This window comes from Manihot esculenta, chromosome 15 (genome assembly GCF_001659605.2).
Source record: "Manihot esculenta cultivar AM560-2 chromosome 15, M.esculenta_v8, whole genome shotgun sequence".
Taxonomy (NCBI): domain Eukaryota; kingdom Viridiplantae; phylum Streptophyta; class Magnoliopsida; order Malpighiales; family Euphorbiaceae; genus Manihot; species Manihot esculenta.
This window is the reverse complement of record NC_035175.2, coordinates 28,523,425-28,539,668: the sequence shown is the minus strand read 5'-3', so window position 1 is coordinate 28,539,668 and position 16,244 is coordinate 28,523,425. Positions and strand designations below refer to the sequence as shown.

Below are 16,244 nucleotides of genomic sequence, written 5' to 3'. Positions count from 1 at the left end.
CAGTGATAACGTTGGTATCCTTTGGCTTTTATTGAAATCATCATTTATATCTTTCTTCTGAATTGAATTCTATAATTGAGCTAATAGAATTGAAGTTGAACTAGGGTTGAAAATTGAAGAAAAGAAAATATGAATAGCACCTAAATGCATGACACCCTCTATAGTTTGATTTTCATTATTAGTCTTAAAATTGAGGAATATGCATTACTTGCAGGTTAATGTGATGTTAAAACGGTTACCAGAGGAGGAATTTGGCCCTGGTATCAGTATCAGAGAGTACTCTTTTTTGGACAATCCATCAATGCCCAAACAGGTAATTGATTAATGATTACATTTATTGGTCTTCAACAAAATTGGAAGATCAAGAGGTGCAATGCAACTGAACTGTTGACACTTATTAATTACTGAAATTGTGGATTATAAACCATGCTTTTAATAATATTTTTCCATAAGCATAATTGGAAAAATATTAAAGGAAACATTGAAATGACCAAGACCATAAAAGTGATAGTGATGACAGTGTTGTCAATGGCACTTTATGATGCTAATGGTGGTTGTGGTTGTTACTGCTGATGCTGGTGGCTGTGGTAATGACATGGGGTAATGCTAATGGGGTAACTGTTGTGATGCTGGCATTGATGGGGGATGATATGGCATAAAATCATTGCAGACAATGAATGTAGCTGTGATTGTCTTGGCAGCTGAGAAGGAAATCATCAATAGTTAAATGCATGAAGCAAGTTTTTCTCTTTATTTTTCCAGTATTTCTAGAACATAAGTATGAAAAACATAAACTTTGTAAAATACACTTCAAAAGTTACAAGTTCAAAAATAAATGTACAGGACGCACTTCAGAAGTGCAGTAAAGTTTAATTTGATATCTTGATCAGATGATTAAACACCCTTTTTCACAATTCTCATTACTTATATCAACTTTCCTTTGGACATTTCTAGGTGAAAGAGTCATGGCTTGATGTCCAGCTTTGTCAAGAAGGAACACACGATTGTTTTTCATCAAACAATACAAGTAGATCAGGGGTGCTCAGATTTCCAAATCACAGCAATGAAGAAACGGTATTTCAAATTGTATACAAACTTAATCTGTTATGGTATCACATTTTCTAATTCATAATAGATTTTTCCAATATGCTTTCTCATGCCATATCTACTCAACCTACCGTAAGGAACTTTGATGGTTCATTGACTTTATTGGACAGGGCCTACATTAATGTAGACCTGGTTGGCAAATTAAGGAAACAATGCAAGTGAATGTTTATAGTGTATGTGCGTGTGTTAAACAAAGCATCATCAGTGTGCTTTTGAAGTGTTAGGTTATGATGTAGGATTAGATATGCATTTGATTTTGATATTTAATTGTTTGGGATCTTCCTTTAGGGATGGGACAATCATAGCTGAGCACCAATAATATTTATTTTGCTGTTATCAAAATATTCTCCATTTCTTTAAAAGACAAAAGATGTCATGTTCAATAAGATTATGCTTCTCTTCTTAATTCCTCAAATTGCATGTTGTGTGATAAAGTCCTAGGTTGTCATGTTCCTAACATGGTTCCATATTGCAGTCAACGATGTGATAATGTGAAGAATTTTAGGAAGAATTTTCAGTGTTTATTTCAATTATCTTGATCCTTACAAGCTTTGGATACTTTACACAAAAAATTAAACCTAATTAAGAATATTTACATTAAAGGCAAAAAATAAGGTCTCCATAATCAAACCTGATTTAAAGCTACAAAAACTGCCTAAACAATGGCTTCTAATGCATTAGTCAACATTGCCGTCTCAAGTTCGTGCATAGATATTACACATGCTCAACTTGTAAACCAAGGTGTGATAGGTCCTGTTATTGAGTCCTTACACATCAGCTAGTTATTTGTCTGAAGTCACGTGAACTAAACTCAAGACATCATTTATTAACTTTTTTTAATGAAGTACCGATCAATCTCTATGCACCTCAATCGGTCACGTTGAATAAGATTTTGAGCTATATCGATGGTAGTTTTATCGTCGCAGTACGAATTTTGAGAGAAATTTTTTTATTTTATTCCAATTGAATTAATCTTTACAAGATTTGAGTATTTATACACAAAGAATCAACATAAATTAGAAATATTTACAATAAGAATAAAATCTCTATAATGAAGCCTAATTAGAATTCCAAAAATCTGAATCCTCCTGATTAGAAACCTTTTATATTGGTCAATACTCCCCCTCAAGTTGGTGCATAGATATCATGGATGCCCAACTTGTTAACCAAGGTATTATAGATTTTGTTGGTGAGTCCTTTGGTAAACACTTAAGTTAGCTTTTCATCAGAAGTCACATGATTTAATCTCAAAACATCATTTATTAATTTCTCTTTAATGCAGTGTCGATCAATCTCTATGTGCTTCATTCGGTCATGTTGAACCGGATAGGTAGCTTTATTGTCACAGTATAAGAGGAGTTTGGCCGTCTCCAACAGTTTCAATTCCTCCAACAATCTCTGCAATCATAGAAGTTCACAAACACCTTGTGCCATCGCTCTATACTCCGCCTCAACACTTGATCGAGTAATAACACTTTGTTTTTTGCTTCTCTAGGTGATAAGATTTCCTTCTACAAGTGTAAAGTAACCATAAGTCGACCTTCTATCCAGCCCAATCTGAATCTGCATCTGTGAATGCGTATATACAGAGATGACCATGTTTAGAGAATAGGAGACCTTTTCCAGAAGCAAACTTCAAGTATCGCAAAATGCGAAAAACAACTTGCATGTAAAAACTCATGAGGATCATGCATAAACTAACTGACTAAGCTGACTGTATATGTTATGCTTGGTCGAGTATGCAAAAGATAAATCAGTCTGTCTAGTAACTTCTGATATCTGCCAATATCCACTGATTCACTAATTTTTGCTTGTAACTTGTGATTGCCCTCAATGGGAGTTTCTGCTAGTTTGCAGCTTAACATTTCAGTTTCTTCCAAATGATCATAGGCTTGATTTTCTTTCCTTTCTAGATACGGTCTCTCATGTATAAATATGTTCTAATCTCTATTGTAATATATAACAAATATTACTTTTCCACATGGTATCAGAGTTATTCCCATAGAAATTTAATTTTTTTGCTTCCGTAGAGTTTAAAATTTTTTTTTTTTGGAGACTTAGGGCTCATGTTCTTTTAAATTTAATCCCAACCTGGTTGGCGTGTTGCAATGGAAGAGGAAATGATGGCCCTAGACACTAATGGTACTTGGGAGTTGATGTCCTTGCTCCTAGTAAAGTGGGCTATTGAGTGTAAATGGGTGTTTGCAGTGAAAGTAAACCTTGATGGATCTGTTGCTTGCCTCAAGGCCCGTTTAGTGGCCAAAGGTTATGCTCAAATTTATGACGTTGACTATTCTGATACATTCTCTCCAGTTGTCAAGCTCGCATCTTCGATTGTTTATTTTCTTGGCAGCTACACATGATTGGCCTTTGCATCAACTGGATATTAAAAATACTTTTCTCCATGGCGACCTTCAGGAGGAAGTTTATATTGAGCAACCACTTGGTTTTGTTGCTCAGAGGAAGTTAGGCAAGAGGAAGTTAGGCAAGGTTTGTAGACTTCGAAAATCTCTCTATGGCTTGAAACAGAGTCCTCAAGAATGTCTTGGCAAGTTTAGTGAGGTGGTCCAACAATTTGGAATGAAGATGAGTAAGTGTAATAACTCAGTGTTTTATAGAAATTCTGATAGTGGAGTAATTCTGCTTGTAGTATATGTGGATGATATTATATCATAGGAAGTGATGTTGCTGGCATTACATCTCTAAAAGAATTTCTCAAAAAACAGTTTCATACAAAGGATTTGGGCTCCTTGAAATAATTTTTGGGCATTGAAGTTATGCAGTGTAAGAAAGGCATTTTCTTATCTCAGAAAATATGTTCTTGATTTATTGGCAGAAACAGGAAAATTAGGTGCTAAACCTTGTAGTGCACTAATGACCACACCTAATCTTCAACTTACCACAGAAGACAGTGAGCCATTTGCAGATCTTGAAATGTGTAGAAGATTAGTTAGTAAGTTGAATTATTTGACGGTGACTCGTCCTGATATTGCATATCCAGTGAGTGTGGTAAGTCAGTTTATGTTCTCTCCTACTGTTGCTTAGTGGGATGTTCTAGGACATATTCTTTGCTACTTGAAAGGGGCTCCAGGACGAGGTCTCTTCTACAGTAACTATGGATATTCAAATATTGAATGTTTTTCTGATGCTGATTGGGCAGGCTCCAAGGTTGATAGAAGGTCAACCATTGGATATTGTGTTTTTGTGGGAGGAAACCTAGTCTCATGGAAAAGTAAGAAGCAAAATGTAGTCTCTCGCTCTAGTGCTGAATCTGAATATCGAGCCATGACACAAGCTGTATGTGAAGTCTTGTTGGGTGCGTCAACTGTTGGAAGAGGTTGGGTTCACAAATTCGCTGCCTGCTAAGTTGTCGTGTGATAATCAAGCAGCTATCCACATTGCCTCCAATCCAGTCCAACGAAATATTATCTCAACATGATATATTCGAACTGGAGAACATCTAGGAGATATCTTCATTAAGGCTTTAAATGGGATTCAAGTTGATTATTGTTATAGGTTATAGGAAGTAAATATTGATAGATGGACCAGTTGCTTAATCTTATGATTGTATAATCATAGACTTGATTTTTCTTTCTGTTTAGATACCGTCTCTCATATATAAATAGGTTGTAATATCTATTGTGAAATACAACAACAAATATTATCATTTTACATGGTATCAGAGCTATTCTCGTAAAGATTTAATTTTTTTTCTTTCGTCAAGTTTTAAAATTTTTGGAGACTTAGGGCTCCTGGTCTTTTGTGTTACCCATCTAGGGTAATATTTGTCTCTCATCGTCCACGTAGAGAGGACGCCAAAGTTGCCTTGCAATGCGCTTGTTAGATCTGTGGTTCGTTTGCCGTTTGGGTGTTGGGTGGAGGTGTTTTTATACTGTTCACCGGGTTAAATTTTGTTATCTTCCTTTAATTCGTTTGAAGGTAAATGAGTATAGAATTTTGGTTGAAATGATTTTTGACAGTAAAACCCATATTATTAAAATTATCCCAACATCTTCAGAAGCGGCTGAGATAGGTAAAACGTGTTTTATTTCCTAAGACTCTGTTCATTTTGGGTTACCCATAAAGGGTAACATTTGGAAACTTAGAATTTTGTTCATTTGGGTTACCCATAAAGGGTAACATTTGGAGACTTGGGGTTATGTTTATTTGGGTTACCTATAAAGGGTAACATTTGGAGATTTAGGACTCTGTTCATTTTGGGTTACCCATAAAGGTAACATTTGGAGACTTAGGACTCTGTTTATTTGGGTTACCCATAAAGGGTAACATTTGGAGATTTAGAAATTTGTTTATTTGGGTTATTCACAAATGATAACATTTGGAGATTTAGGGTTCTGTTCATTTGGGTTATCTATAAAGGATAACATTTGGAGATTTAGGGTTCTGTTCATTTGAGTTACCCATAAAGGGTAACATTTGGAGACATCGGACACTGTTTCACGAGTTATTGTTTACGAGTTCTTTTCTTCTGATCCTTTGTTTATTTTGATTGTTTTGGGTTGGTTATTCTTGTGGTTGAAATTGATTATATATGTAACAAGTTGGGCATAATTAACATTTATGCTCCAATTTGAGGAGTGTTATAGGTTATAGGAAGTAAATATGTTAATATATGAAATAAATATTGATAGATGGACTAGTTGCTTAATCTTATGATTGTATAATCATAGACTTGATTTTCCTTCATGTTTAGATACCGTCTCTCATGTATAAATAGGCTGTAATATCTATTGTAAAATACAACAACTAATATTATCATTTTACAATTATATATGTAACAAGTTGGGCATGATTAATATTTATGCTCCAACTTGAGAGGGAGTATTATAGGTCATAGGAAGTAAATATGTTAATATAGAAAGTAAATATTGATAGATGTGTTAGTTGCTTAATCTTAAGGATTGTATGATCATAGGTTTGATTTTCTTTCATTTCTAGATATGGTTTCTTATGTATCAATATATTGTAATCTCTATTGCAATAAATAACAAATATTACCTTTCTACAAATACATATTTCAGAAATAGGGGTAAAGGAGCCATTGGCTATTCTGACACTAACTTGGTTTGAACATGTACATTAATTTAGAAGCCTTGTGATGAGCATGTCACGTGTCTATTTACTCCGGAATTAATAATCGGAGAAGCAAGATAAGAAGCGGGTGCATTATCATAGTTAGCAAGCAGTGGCTAACAAGGGTTTCCCTAACTTCACAAAGTTGGATGCTGCACCAGAAAGAGTCAAGGTGTCAGAGACCGGAAGCCTCTGACAAATTTGCTCGAGTCTTTGAGGCACTCCATTTTCCTTGACTTTTAGTAGGGCGCCCATGCAACTTCTAACAAGTCTCTTTGGGATGTTTTAGCTTCCCACAATAATCACAGTGCAAGTGATTTTTTCAGAAATAGTGGCTTTTGGTAGTTCAAAATTGATAATCATCCCGGCTTCTTTTACTGATGCGTTGTAGAGCACGGCACCTCTTTTTCTTTCTTTCTGCTGCACATAGGAATAAGCTTGTTCAAAGGAAGGAAAAGGATTTTTATCGAGTCCCTAATGTTCAGGCCGGCAAGGAAGGCATAGATGCACTCAAGCAATTTCTGAAATTTGACTATGTCGTAGTATATTTTGTCTGAAAGTGTTGATAATAATTAAATTTTAGCCAAATACACGACTCAGAGAAATATTAAGAGACTGACATTTCTCCATGCTCAGTACAATGAATCTTGTTTCAAATATCATAAATCTGAACATCATTCCCCGTACCTTGCATGTGATTACAACAATGTTTAGTAATTAATAAGACTTACAAATTTGGGATTGCATAAAATTGAAGAGCCAATCCATAATAAGATAATTTTCTGAATCCCAATGGGGATAGGTTGGATTAGTGCTATCTGGCTACTACTTGCTGATTTGCAATGAAGGGTTATTAGAATTTGAAACAGGAACCTCTCTTTCTTTTGCCACGGAAGGAGTAAAAGAAGCAACAACAGAACAGACAAAAGAAGACAAAATTTTACTTAAAACAGGGAAAAGATGTTGTCCAAACCAAAGAAATACCCAACCAATATCCAACAGAGCAAGAAATAGCAGGAAAAGGCTGAAAATAGAAGACCAAAGTCGACGGAGACCGGATGTGAAAAAATGTCACGCGCTAATAGAAGGTGGCGTGTGAGGCACACACGTCGGGATATGGGTCATCGGAGAATGGAGAATGGTCAGCAAGGAGACCATGAACCTGTTGTGACATGGAGCAACTAGTATTGGATTTTATGGCAGACTTGGACCGGGACTAACTTTTGTATTTTAATTATTATTTTTGGATATTTTGGGTATTTTCATAATTTTGCATATTAGGGTTTTGTTTCTATTATAAATAGCCTCCCTTGGCTATTAGAAAGATACTTTTTCAATCTTTGAGGAATTTCAGTAAGACTTTTAGTCTTTTATCCTATCTTTTCTCTTATTTCGTCTTAGCCAAACGATATTGACTGAAACTCCTGACGGAGTCTAAATAGTCCTTTATCAGATTGGTATCAGAGCAAAGTTCGACCATGGCAGATAACTAAGAGGCGCGACTTGCTGCGATTGAGGCATCTTTGGCAGAATTGAGGGAGATGATCAGACAATTGACCCTACAGCAGGGAATCCACCAACCCGCCGCCGCCGCACACCCCCAGCCAGTCGCCAATCCTATGGCCGCCAATCCTGAGGTCACCTATATGGTGAAGAAAATCTTATGTTCAACAAAACAGGAGGATGAGACGCAAAGGAGGAAGATTTTCCAGGCAAAGTGTCGAGTAGGAGAGGCAATTTGCAGGCTAATCATAGATAGCTGCAGTTGTGAGAATCTGATAGCTAAGCAATTGGTGGAGAAATTGCAGTTGCCTACACAGCCGCACCCTTCGCCATACAAAGTCGGATAGATTAAGGAAGGTCCGACAATTGAGGTCAACAAAATCTGCAGCGTGCCTATCTCAATCGGTAAATCTTATGCTGAACTTGTTAATTGTGATGTTGTGGATATGGATTGCTGTGGAATTTTGCTAGGTCGCCCTTGGCAGTTCAATGTTAATGCGTTGCACAAAGGAAAAAAGAATTCATACATGTTCACGTGGAATCAAAAGAAGATTACTATATTGCCTTCCGGTTCTGTTAAACATTCTAAAGTGGAAGGGAAGAATGTTGTTGCTGTTTCCACGGGAGTACAGAGGCTATCAGGCACAGTTGAGAAATCTGAAGGCACACTGGTCTTATTGGTGAGAGCAAAAGGTACAATGGAGGATGCACATCTTTAACACCACCCGTTAAAGAGCTGTTGAAGGAGTTTCCTAAGATAGTGGAGGAATCATCCAAACTTCCACCTCTGCGGGATATTCAATATCAGATTGATCTCATTCCTAGATCAAAACTATTGAATTTGCCTCATTACAAGATGAGTCCAAAGGAGAGTGAAATCCTCCAAGGCCTGGTGGAATTTGCTAACAACAGTGTTGTCAATAGCTCCGCAAAGATGTCACCATTTGCTGTTGCGTACAGGAAAGTCCCAGCGCATACAGTTGATCTTGTTGCCCTTCCCACAGGTTCTCACAACAGTATTGTAGCAAGCAACTTGGCAAAGCAGCATGTGGGTGTTTTCAAACAGGTACAACAATGCCTTACAGAAGCCAATGACAAATATAAAGCTACAGCTGATAAACATAGGCGTTTCAAGTCCTTCAATATCGGTGACCAAGTTATGGTGTATTTACGCAAGGAGCGTGGTGGAGGACAGAAAAAACTTGACGCCTAGAAGATTGGTCCATTCCGGATCATTCAGAAGATCAATGACAATGCCTATGTTCTTGACCTCCCACATGAGATGAAAATTTTCAAGACGTTCAATGTGGCAGATCTATTTCAGTACTACCCTGCTGATGACAACTCGAGGTCGAGTTTTTTACAAGTGGAAGGGAATGACATGGAGTAACTAGTCTTGGATTTTACGGCAGACTTGGACCGAGGCTAACTTTTGTATTTTAATTATTATTTTTAGATATTTTGGGTATTTTCATAATTTTGTACATTAGGGTTTTGTTTCTATTATAAATAGCCTCTCTTGGCTATTAGAAAGATACTTTTTCAATCTTTGAGGAATTTCAGTAAGACTTTTAGTCTTTTATCCTATCTTTTCTCTTATTTTGTCTTAGCCAAACGATATTGGCTGAAACTCCTGACGGAGTCTAAATAATCTTTTATCATGTTGGAAGTGGCAGTGATGAAGAAAAACAGATCTAAGTAGTAGAGTACCAAATTTAGTTGTCTAGATTTTGAAGATTTAAAATTGAATATAATCCTAAATCAGGCACATGCTCTAATACCTTGAATAAATTTAGAAAGAATTTTCTGTGTTTATTTCAATTATCTTGATTTTATAAGCTTCGTGTATCTATGCACAAAGAATCAAACTTAATTTGAAATATTTGCAATAAAGAAAAAAATAAAATCCCTACAGTGAAGCCTAATTAGATGCCAAAAAAACTGCCCGAATGGCAAAAGAGTAAAGTTACAGCCAACATTATTGAAAATTAGCAATGATGACTCAAAATCAATAGTATAGCTAGTATCTAACTCATGCAACTTGTATACTTTCCTCTTCTTTATTCGTATGTTTTTGTTCTTATCCTTTTCTAGTGGAATTTACTAGAATTCTCAATCCTTAAAATTTGGCCATAAGCATGCAAAATGGTGTAATTTTGAGATGGCAATTTGTGAATATAAGTGGAGTAAGCACATGCTTTTCAGAAACTGGGATTGCTCCTTTGAATTCGTGTTTCAATTTGGTTTCACTTATTTTTAAGGGTTAGTCATTTTAAGTCTTTTGTTCAGTTCATTCAATAGCTTGTGTGCTTTTTCTGTGGTTATGCTTTAACATAATCATTTACAAAGAAATTCAAATTATAAATGTTGACCTCCATGTAGACTTAGCTTAAAACTATAATTGTGTGCTTGTAATCTGCAGTTCAAGACCATATTCTCATCCTTTAAGGATGTCAAAGTGATTCAGTTCTCTTCAATGCAAGATGCATTCCTAGGTTTCATGGACAAGGCAAGTGTTCTTTTTTTTTTTTCTAGATTATTATTATTATCTTATATTTTCTTGTCGAAACTAAAATTTTGAGAAACTCAGGGCAAACTTGGGAGTTTTTTCTGTCCCTGCCTTTTCATAATTTAGCTGTGTTCTTCCTTTTCTAACTCATATAATATTTGACCTTGAAGTTTAAATGTGTGGCCGTTCTTAGGTTCTTCCATTAATTGGACATTAGTCCTTTGTTGAATCAGAGTGAGCCTCGAAAGAATATTATAAAATAGACCTTTAGCTTAGAACAGGCCACTCATAACCTTCAACTAAGCAGATGCTAATGACTGGACGGAAGCATTATTATTTCAAACTAGTCGTTTGTCTGCACGTTGCAGACAAATTTTTTATATTATTACAGTATGATATTATTTTATAAAATAATATTTCTTTTTATATAAATTTCCTCTGCTTACTAAGAGAAACATAACATTTCCTCTAAAATTTTAAACTCAAAATAGTAATTAAGTACAAATTTATGTACCATCAAACTCAAGAAAATTAAAGTTTTTAGTACTTATTATCATATATTATTAATATATAATAATAAATTTTATTTAAGAAACTATATTTTTAGAAAAATAAAGTTTATTAAGTTACAACGGTGGTGGATGGTACTGTTGGTGGTGGTGATGGTGGAGGAGAATCATCTGTCTTATGATAATATTCTATGACAATATCCTTTGTTATAAGTTATAGAAAGTAAATATGTTAATATAGGAAGTAAATATTGATAGATGGGTCAGTTACTTAATCTTAGGGATTGTATAATCATATGCTTGATTTTCCTTCCTGTTTAGTTACCGTCTCTCATGTATAAATAGGTTGTAATCTCTATTGTGATATACAACAAATATTATCTTTCTACATGGTATCAGAGCCTTTCTTATAGAGATTTTTTTTCTCTTTTCTCTCTCGTAAAGTTTTAAAATTTTTTTGGAGACTTAGGGCTCCGTTCATTTGGGTTATCCGTAAAGGGTAACAATTGGATCTCACCATCGCTGGAGTCGCCACACCGACCCCTTGTCAGATTTGAGGTTTGTTTGTCGTTCGGGTGTTGGGTGAAGGTGTTTTCTTTGGTACTGTTCTCGGGTACTGTTCACGCGGTACTGTTCATCGGTATTGTTCACGCCTGGTACTGTTTTCTGATTCTGTATTTCTTTTGTTGCTATCGTTTTGGGTTGGTTGTCCTTATGGCTGAAATTAAAACCGCAACCGTAACTGATGTGATTCCTATTATGAGTAAAATCACGGAACACAAATTGAATGGATCTTCCGATCAGGGAATTTTGATATTTGCAGATGAGTATGCACAATTCATCCAATACCAGACATCTATAAAATCCTCTAATTCCTCCTCTATCACTGCAATTGCCGAGTCAGGTAACTCTACTGCATGTCTTGTGTCTTCATCCTCCAAATGGGTTATTGATTCTGGTGCTACCGATCATATGTCAGGTAATTCTATCCTTTTGTCCAATCTTGAGTCTCATACATCGCCTTCTTATGTTACTTTTGCTGATGGCACTAAATCGTCTGTCATGGGTTCTGGTCATGTCAACTTAACCCCTTCTCTTTCTGTATCCTCTGTGTTATGTCTCCCTAAGTTCGCATTTAATTTACTTTCCGTGAGTAAACTCACTCGTGCATTGAATTGTTGTGTCTCATTCTTTCCTGATCACTGTGTTTTTCAGGATCTTTCGACGAAGCAGATTATTGGTAGAAGAAGCGAGTCAGAGGGTCTTTACGTCTTAGATCAGCAACTACCTCGATCTCCTTGATCTCTGGTATGCTCCACGCGTTTAACACCTTTTGATGTTCATTGTCGTTTAGGGCATCCTTCTCTCTCGGTTTTGAAGAAGTTATATCCACAGTTTCATTCTTTGTCTATTCTAGATTGTGAGTCTTGTCAATTTGCCAAACATCATCGTTTACCTACACTGTCTCGAGTCAATAAACGGGCTTCGTCTCCCTTTGAGTTAGTCCATTCAGATGTTTGGGGTCCTTGTCCTGTTGTGTCTAAGTCTGGCTTTAAGTATTTTGTTACTTTTGTTGATGATTTCTCTCGTACTACTTGGTTATTTTGAATGAAGAGTCGTTCAGAATTATTTTCTATTTTTTGTGCATTTTATGCTGAAATCCAAATCCAATTCAATACTTACATCCGTATATTGCAAAGTGATAATGCTAAAGAGTATCTCTATGGGGAATTTCAATCTTATTTGTTACAAAAAGGGATTATTCATCAGTCCTCTTGTGTTGCCACTCCTTCACAAAATGGAGTTGCTGAAAGAAAAAATCGACATCTTCTTGAAATAGACAGAGCCCTCTTATTCCAAATGAAGGTACCTAAATGTTTTTGGGCTAATGCTGTATCCACTGCTTGTTTTTTGATCAATCGCATGCCTTCCTCCGTCCTTCATGGTGATATCCCTTATAACATTTTATTTCCCACTAAATCTTTGTTTCCTATTGAGCCACGTATTTTTGGCTGTACTTGTTTTGTTCGTGATGTTCGTCCACAGGTTACTAAATTGGATCCCAAATCACTCAAATGTGTCTTCCTTGGCTACTCTCGACGTCAGAAAAGGTATCATTGTTTTTCTCCTGATCTGAATCGGTATCTTGTGTCTGCGGATGTAACATTCTTTGAGTCCACTCCGTTTTTTCCGTCATCATCTGTTTATAACACCCAAGAGGAGGAAGATGACCTCTTGTTATACACTGTTTGCTCTTCGTCTCCCCAGACTACTCCTACACCTTTCGCTCATGTGCCAGGTCGCCCTCCCATCTTTCATGTGTATTCCAGACGCTTAGAGGACTCTGACTCCGTTCCGCTACCCGCTTCTTCGTCGACCGATCCTGCTCCTACTGATCCTTCATTGTCTGATTTGGATTTGCCCATTGCTCTTCGCAAAGGTAAACGTACTTGCACTTATCCTATTTCATCTTGTGTCTCTTATGATCAATTATCCTCCTCTTCTCGTTGTTTTGTCATTGCTTTTGATTCTATTTCAATTCCCAAAACTGTTATTGAGGCTTTGTCCCATCCTGGTTGGCGTGCTGCAATGGAAGAGGAAATGATGGCTCTTGACACTAATGGTACTTGGGAGTTGATGTCCTTGCCCCCAGGAAAGCGGGCTATTGGGTGCAAATGGGTGTTTGCAGTGAAAGTAAATCCTGATGGATCTATTGCTCGCCTCAAGGCCCGTTTAGTGGCCAAAGGTTATGCACAAACTTATGGAGTTGACTATTCTGATACATTCTCCCCAATTGCCAAGCTCGCATCTATCCTATTGTTTATTTCCTTGGCGGCTACTCATGATTGGCCTTTGCATCAACTGGATATTAAAAATGCTTTTCTTCATGGTGATCTTCAGGAGGAGGTTTATATTGAGCAACCACCTGGTTTTGTTGCTCAGGGGGAGTCAGGTAAGGTTTGTAGACTTCGAAAATCGCTTTATGGCTTGAAACAGAGTCCTCGGGCATGGTTTGGCAGGTTTAGTGAGGTGGTCCAACAGTTTGGAATGAAGATGAGTAAGTGTGATCACTCAGTGTTTTATAGAAATTCTGATAGTGGAGTAATTCTGCTTGTAGTATATGTGGATGATATCGTTATCACAGGAAGTGACATTGCTGGCATCACATCCCTAAAAGAATTTCTTAAAACACAGTTTCATACAAAGGATTTGGGTTCTTTGAAATATTTCTTGGGAATCGAAGTTATGCGGTGTAAGAAAGGCATCTTCTTGTCTCAAAGAAAATATGTTCTTGATTTGTTGGCAGAAACAGGAAAATTGGGTGCTAAGCCTTGTAATGGCCCAATGACCCCTAACCTTCAACTTACCACAGAAGACAGTGAGCCATTTGCAGATCCTGGAAGGTATAGAAGATTAGTTGGCAAGCTGAATTATTTGACGGTGACTCGTCCTGATATTGCATATTCAGTGAGTGTGGTAAGTCAGTTTATGTCTTCTCCTACTGTTGCCCAGTGGGATGCTCTGGGACAGATTCTTTGTTACCTTAAAGGGGTCCCAGGGCGAGGCCTATTCTATGGTAACCATGGGCACTCAAATATTGAATGCTTTTGTGATGCTGATTGGACAGGCTCGAAAGTTGATAGGAGGTCAATTACTGGGTATTGTGTTTTTGTGAGAGGTAACTTGGTCTCATGAAAAAGTAAGAAGCAAAATGTGGTCTCCCGTTCTAGTGCTGAATTTGAATATCGAGCTATGGCACAAGTCATTTATGAAATCTTGTGGGTACATCAACTGTTGGAAGAAGTTGGGTTCACAAATTTGGTGCCTGCTAAGTTGTGGTGTGATAATCAAGCAGCTATCAACATTGCCTCCAATCCAGTATTTCACGAGAGGACTAAACACATCGAAATTGATTGTCATTTTGTTCGTGAAAAGGTCCAACAAAAGATAATATCAACATATCCGAACCGAAGAACAACTAGGAGATATTTTCACTATCTAAATGGGACTCGAGTTGATTATATATGTCACAAGTTGGGTATGATTAACATTTATGATCCAACTTGAGGGGGAGTGTTATAAGTTATAGAAAGTAAATATGTTAATATAGGAAGTAAATATTGATAGATGGGTCAGTTACTTAATCTTAGGGATTGTATAATTATAGGCTTGATTTTCCTTCCTGTTTAGTTAGTGTCTCTCCTGTATAAATAGGTTATAATCTCTATTGTGATATACAACAAATATTATCTAATTTGAGTGGTAAAACATCATATATCAATCATGTTAAGCGAACACTACTATGAATGTCTTCACAACAACAATGATATATATGTATTTCACTATTTAGAAAGAATAAGATAATCTCTCTAAAATATTTTAGATTCCAATTTCAATAGTCAAAAGGGTTCAAGAGGGTTGAGTTGGGCCGTGGAGAGTAGTACAATCATGCATTCTGTGCTAAATGTTAAAAAACTAATAAGAAATAAATATTTTAAAATATTATAAATATATTTTTAATATTTTGTTTATTATTAAAATAAAAATACAATAATTTTTTTATTAATAAAAATATAATAAAATTTTTATTACAATATTAATAATATAATGTATTAAAAAATAATAGAATATCAAAAGGTCATATAGTGATAATAAAAATTATATTTATTATTAGAAAGTAGTAAGAAATCAAAATGTTATACATTAATAGTGATTAAAAAATAATAAATTGTATTTATTATAATAAATATAATAAAAATTATGTTTATTATATTAGAAAGTAATAAGAAATTAAAAGGTCGTGATTAAAAAATAATAAATTGTATTTATTACATATTAATTATTATTTTATATAAAAATAAAATTAAAAATATATAAAAAATTATAAATATATTTACGTCACATGTCATAAATATTTAGAGAATTAATGGTGTGACTTATCAATTCATCATTAATCTATTTTAAAGTTTATATATATATATTATTTACTAATGATAGAAATATAATTACAAAAGATGGATTATAAATTTAAATTTATCATTTCTCAGATTTTATAGTTAGAATGATAAATATGTATTAATTTTTTATTGATTATTTTAAATCTATTTTAGAATATATATATATATATATATATATATATATAAATTTTTGAAAATTTTTTTTTGTAATTTTCCTAAAACTTGAAGTCTCGTTGATCATATATTAATGGTATGCTATTTGTGTGCTTAGAAAAGAGAAGAAAAATTCAGGAAGCGTGTGAAAAGATATGTTGGTATATGGTGTTGCGTGGAGAATCACGTACCTGGACATATATACTATGACATGTACTGGGACGAGAAGCCTGATTGGAAACCAATGCCACCAGAGACTCCAGAGCAAGACCACCCACTCTGGTAACGCCCCAACTTCAAGCATCTCTTTATTTATTAAAATATATAAAAGTTCAAAAAGGAGAATGGCTTTAGCTAGTTTAGGAAGAATCTGAGCTAGATGGAAGTTTAAAGAGAACGCAGATTCCTAAC

General features: G+C 35.4%; 1 protein-coding gene across 6 annotated transcripts in view; it reads left to right on the top strand.

Annotated features, from left to right (window-relative positions):
• The window catches only part of LOC110602407 (arabinosyltransferase XEG113), a 43,055-nt gene extending 26,811 nt beyond the window's left edge, over positions 1–16,244 (top strand). For 4 of the 6 annotated variants that reach the window (XM_021739910.2, XM_043951459.1, XM_021739912.2 and 1 more), the window contains 4 exons: positions 215–313; positions 955–1,086; positions 10,127–10,213; positions 15,952–16,244. In XM_021739910.2, the coding sequence (XP_021595602.1) occupies positions 215–313; positions 955–1,086; positions 10,127–10,213; positions 15,952–16,119 (486 nt within the window). In that variant the 3' untranslated portion in view covers positions 16,120–16,244. The remainder of the gene's footprint in view (positions 1–214; positions 314–954; positions 1,087–10,126; positions 10,214–15,951) is intronic. The other 2 variants (XM_021739913.2, XM_021739911.2) reach the window with 1 other exon arrangement.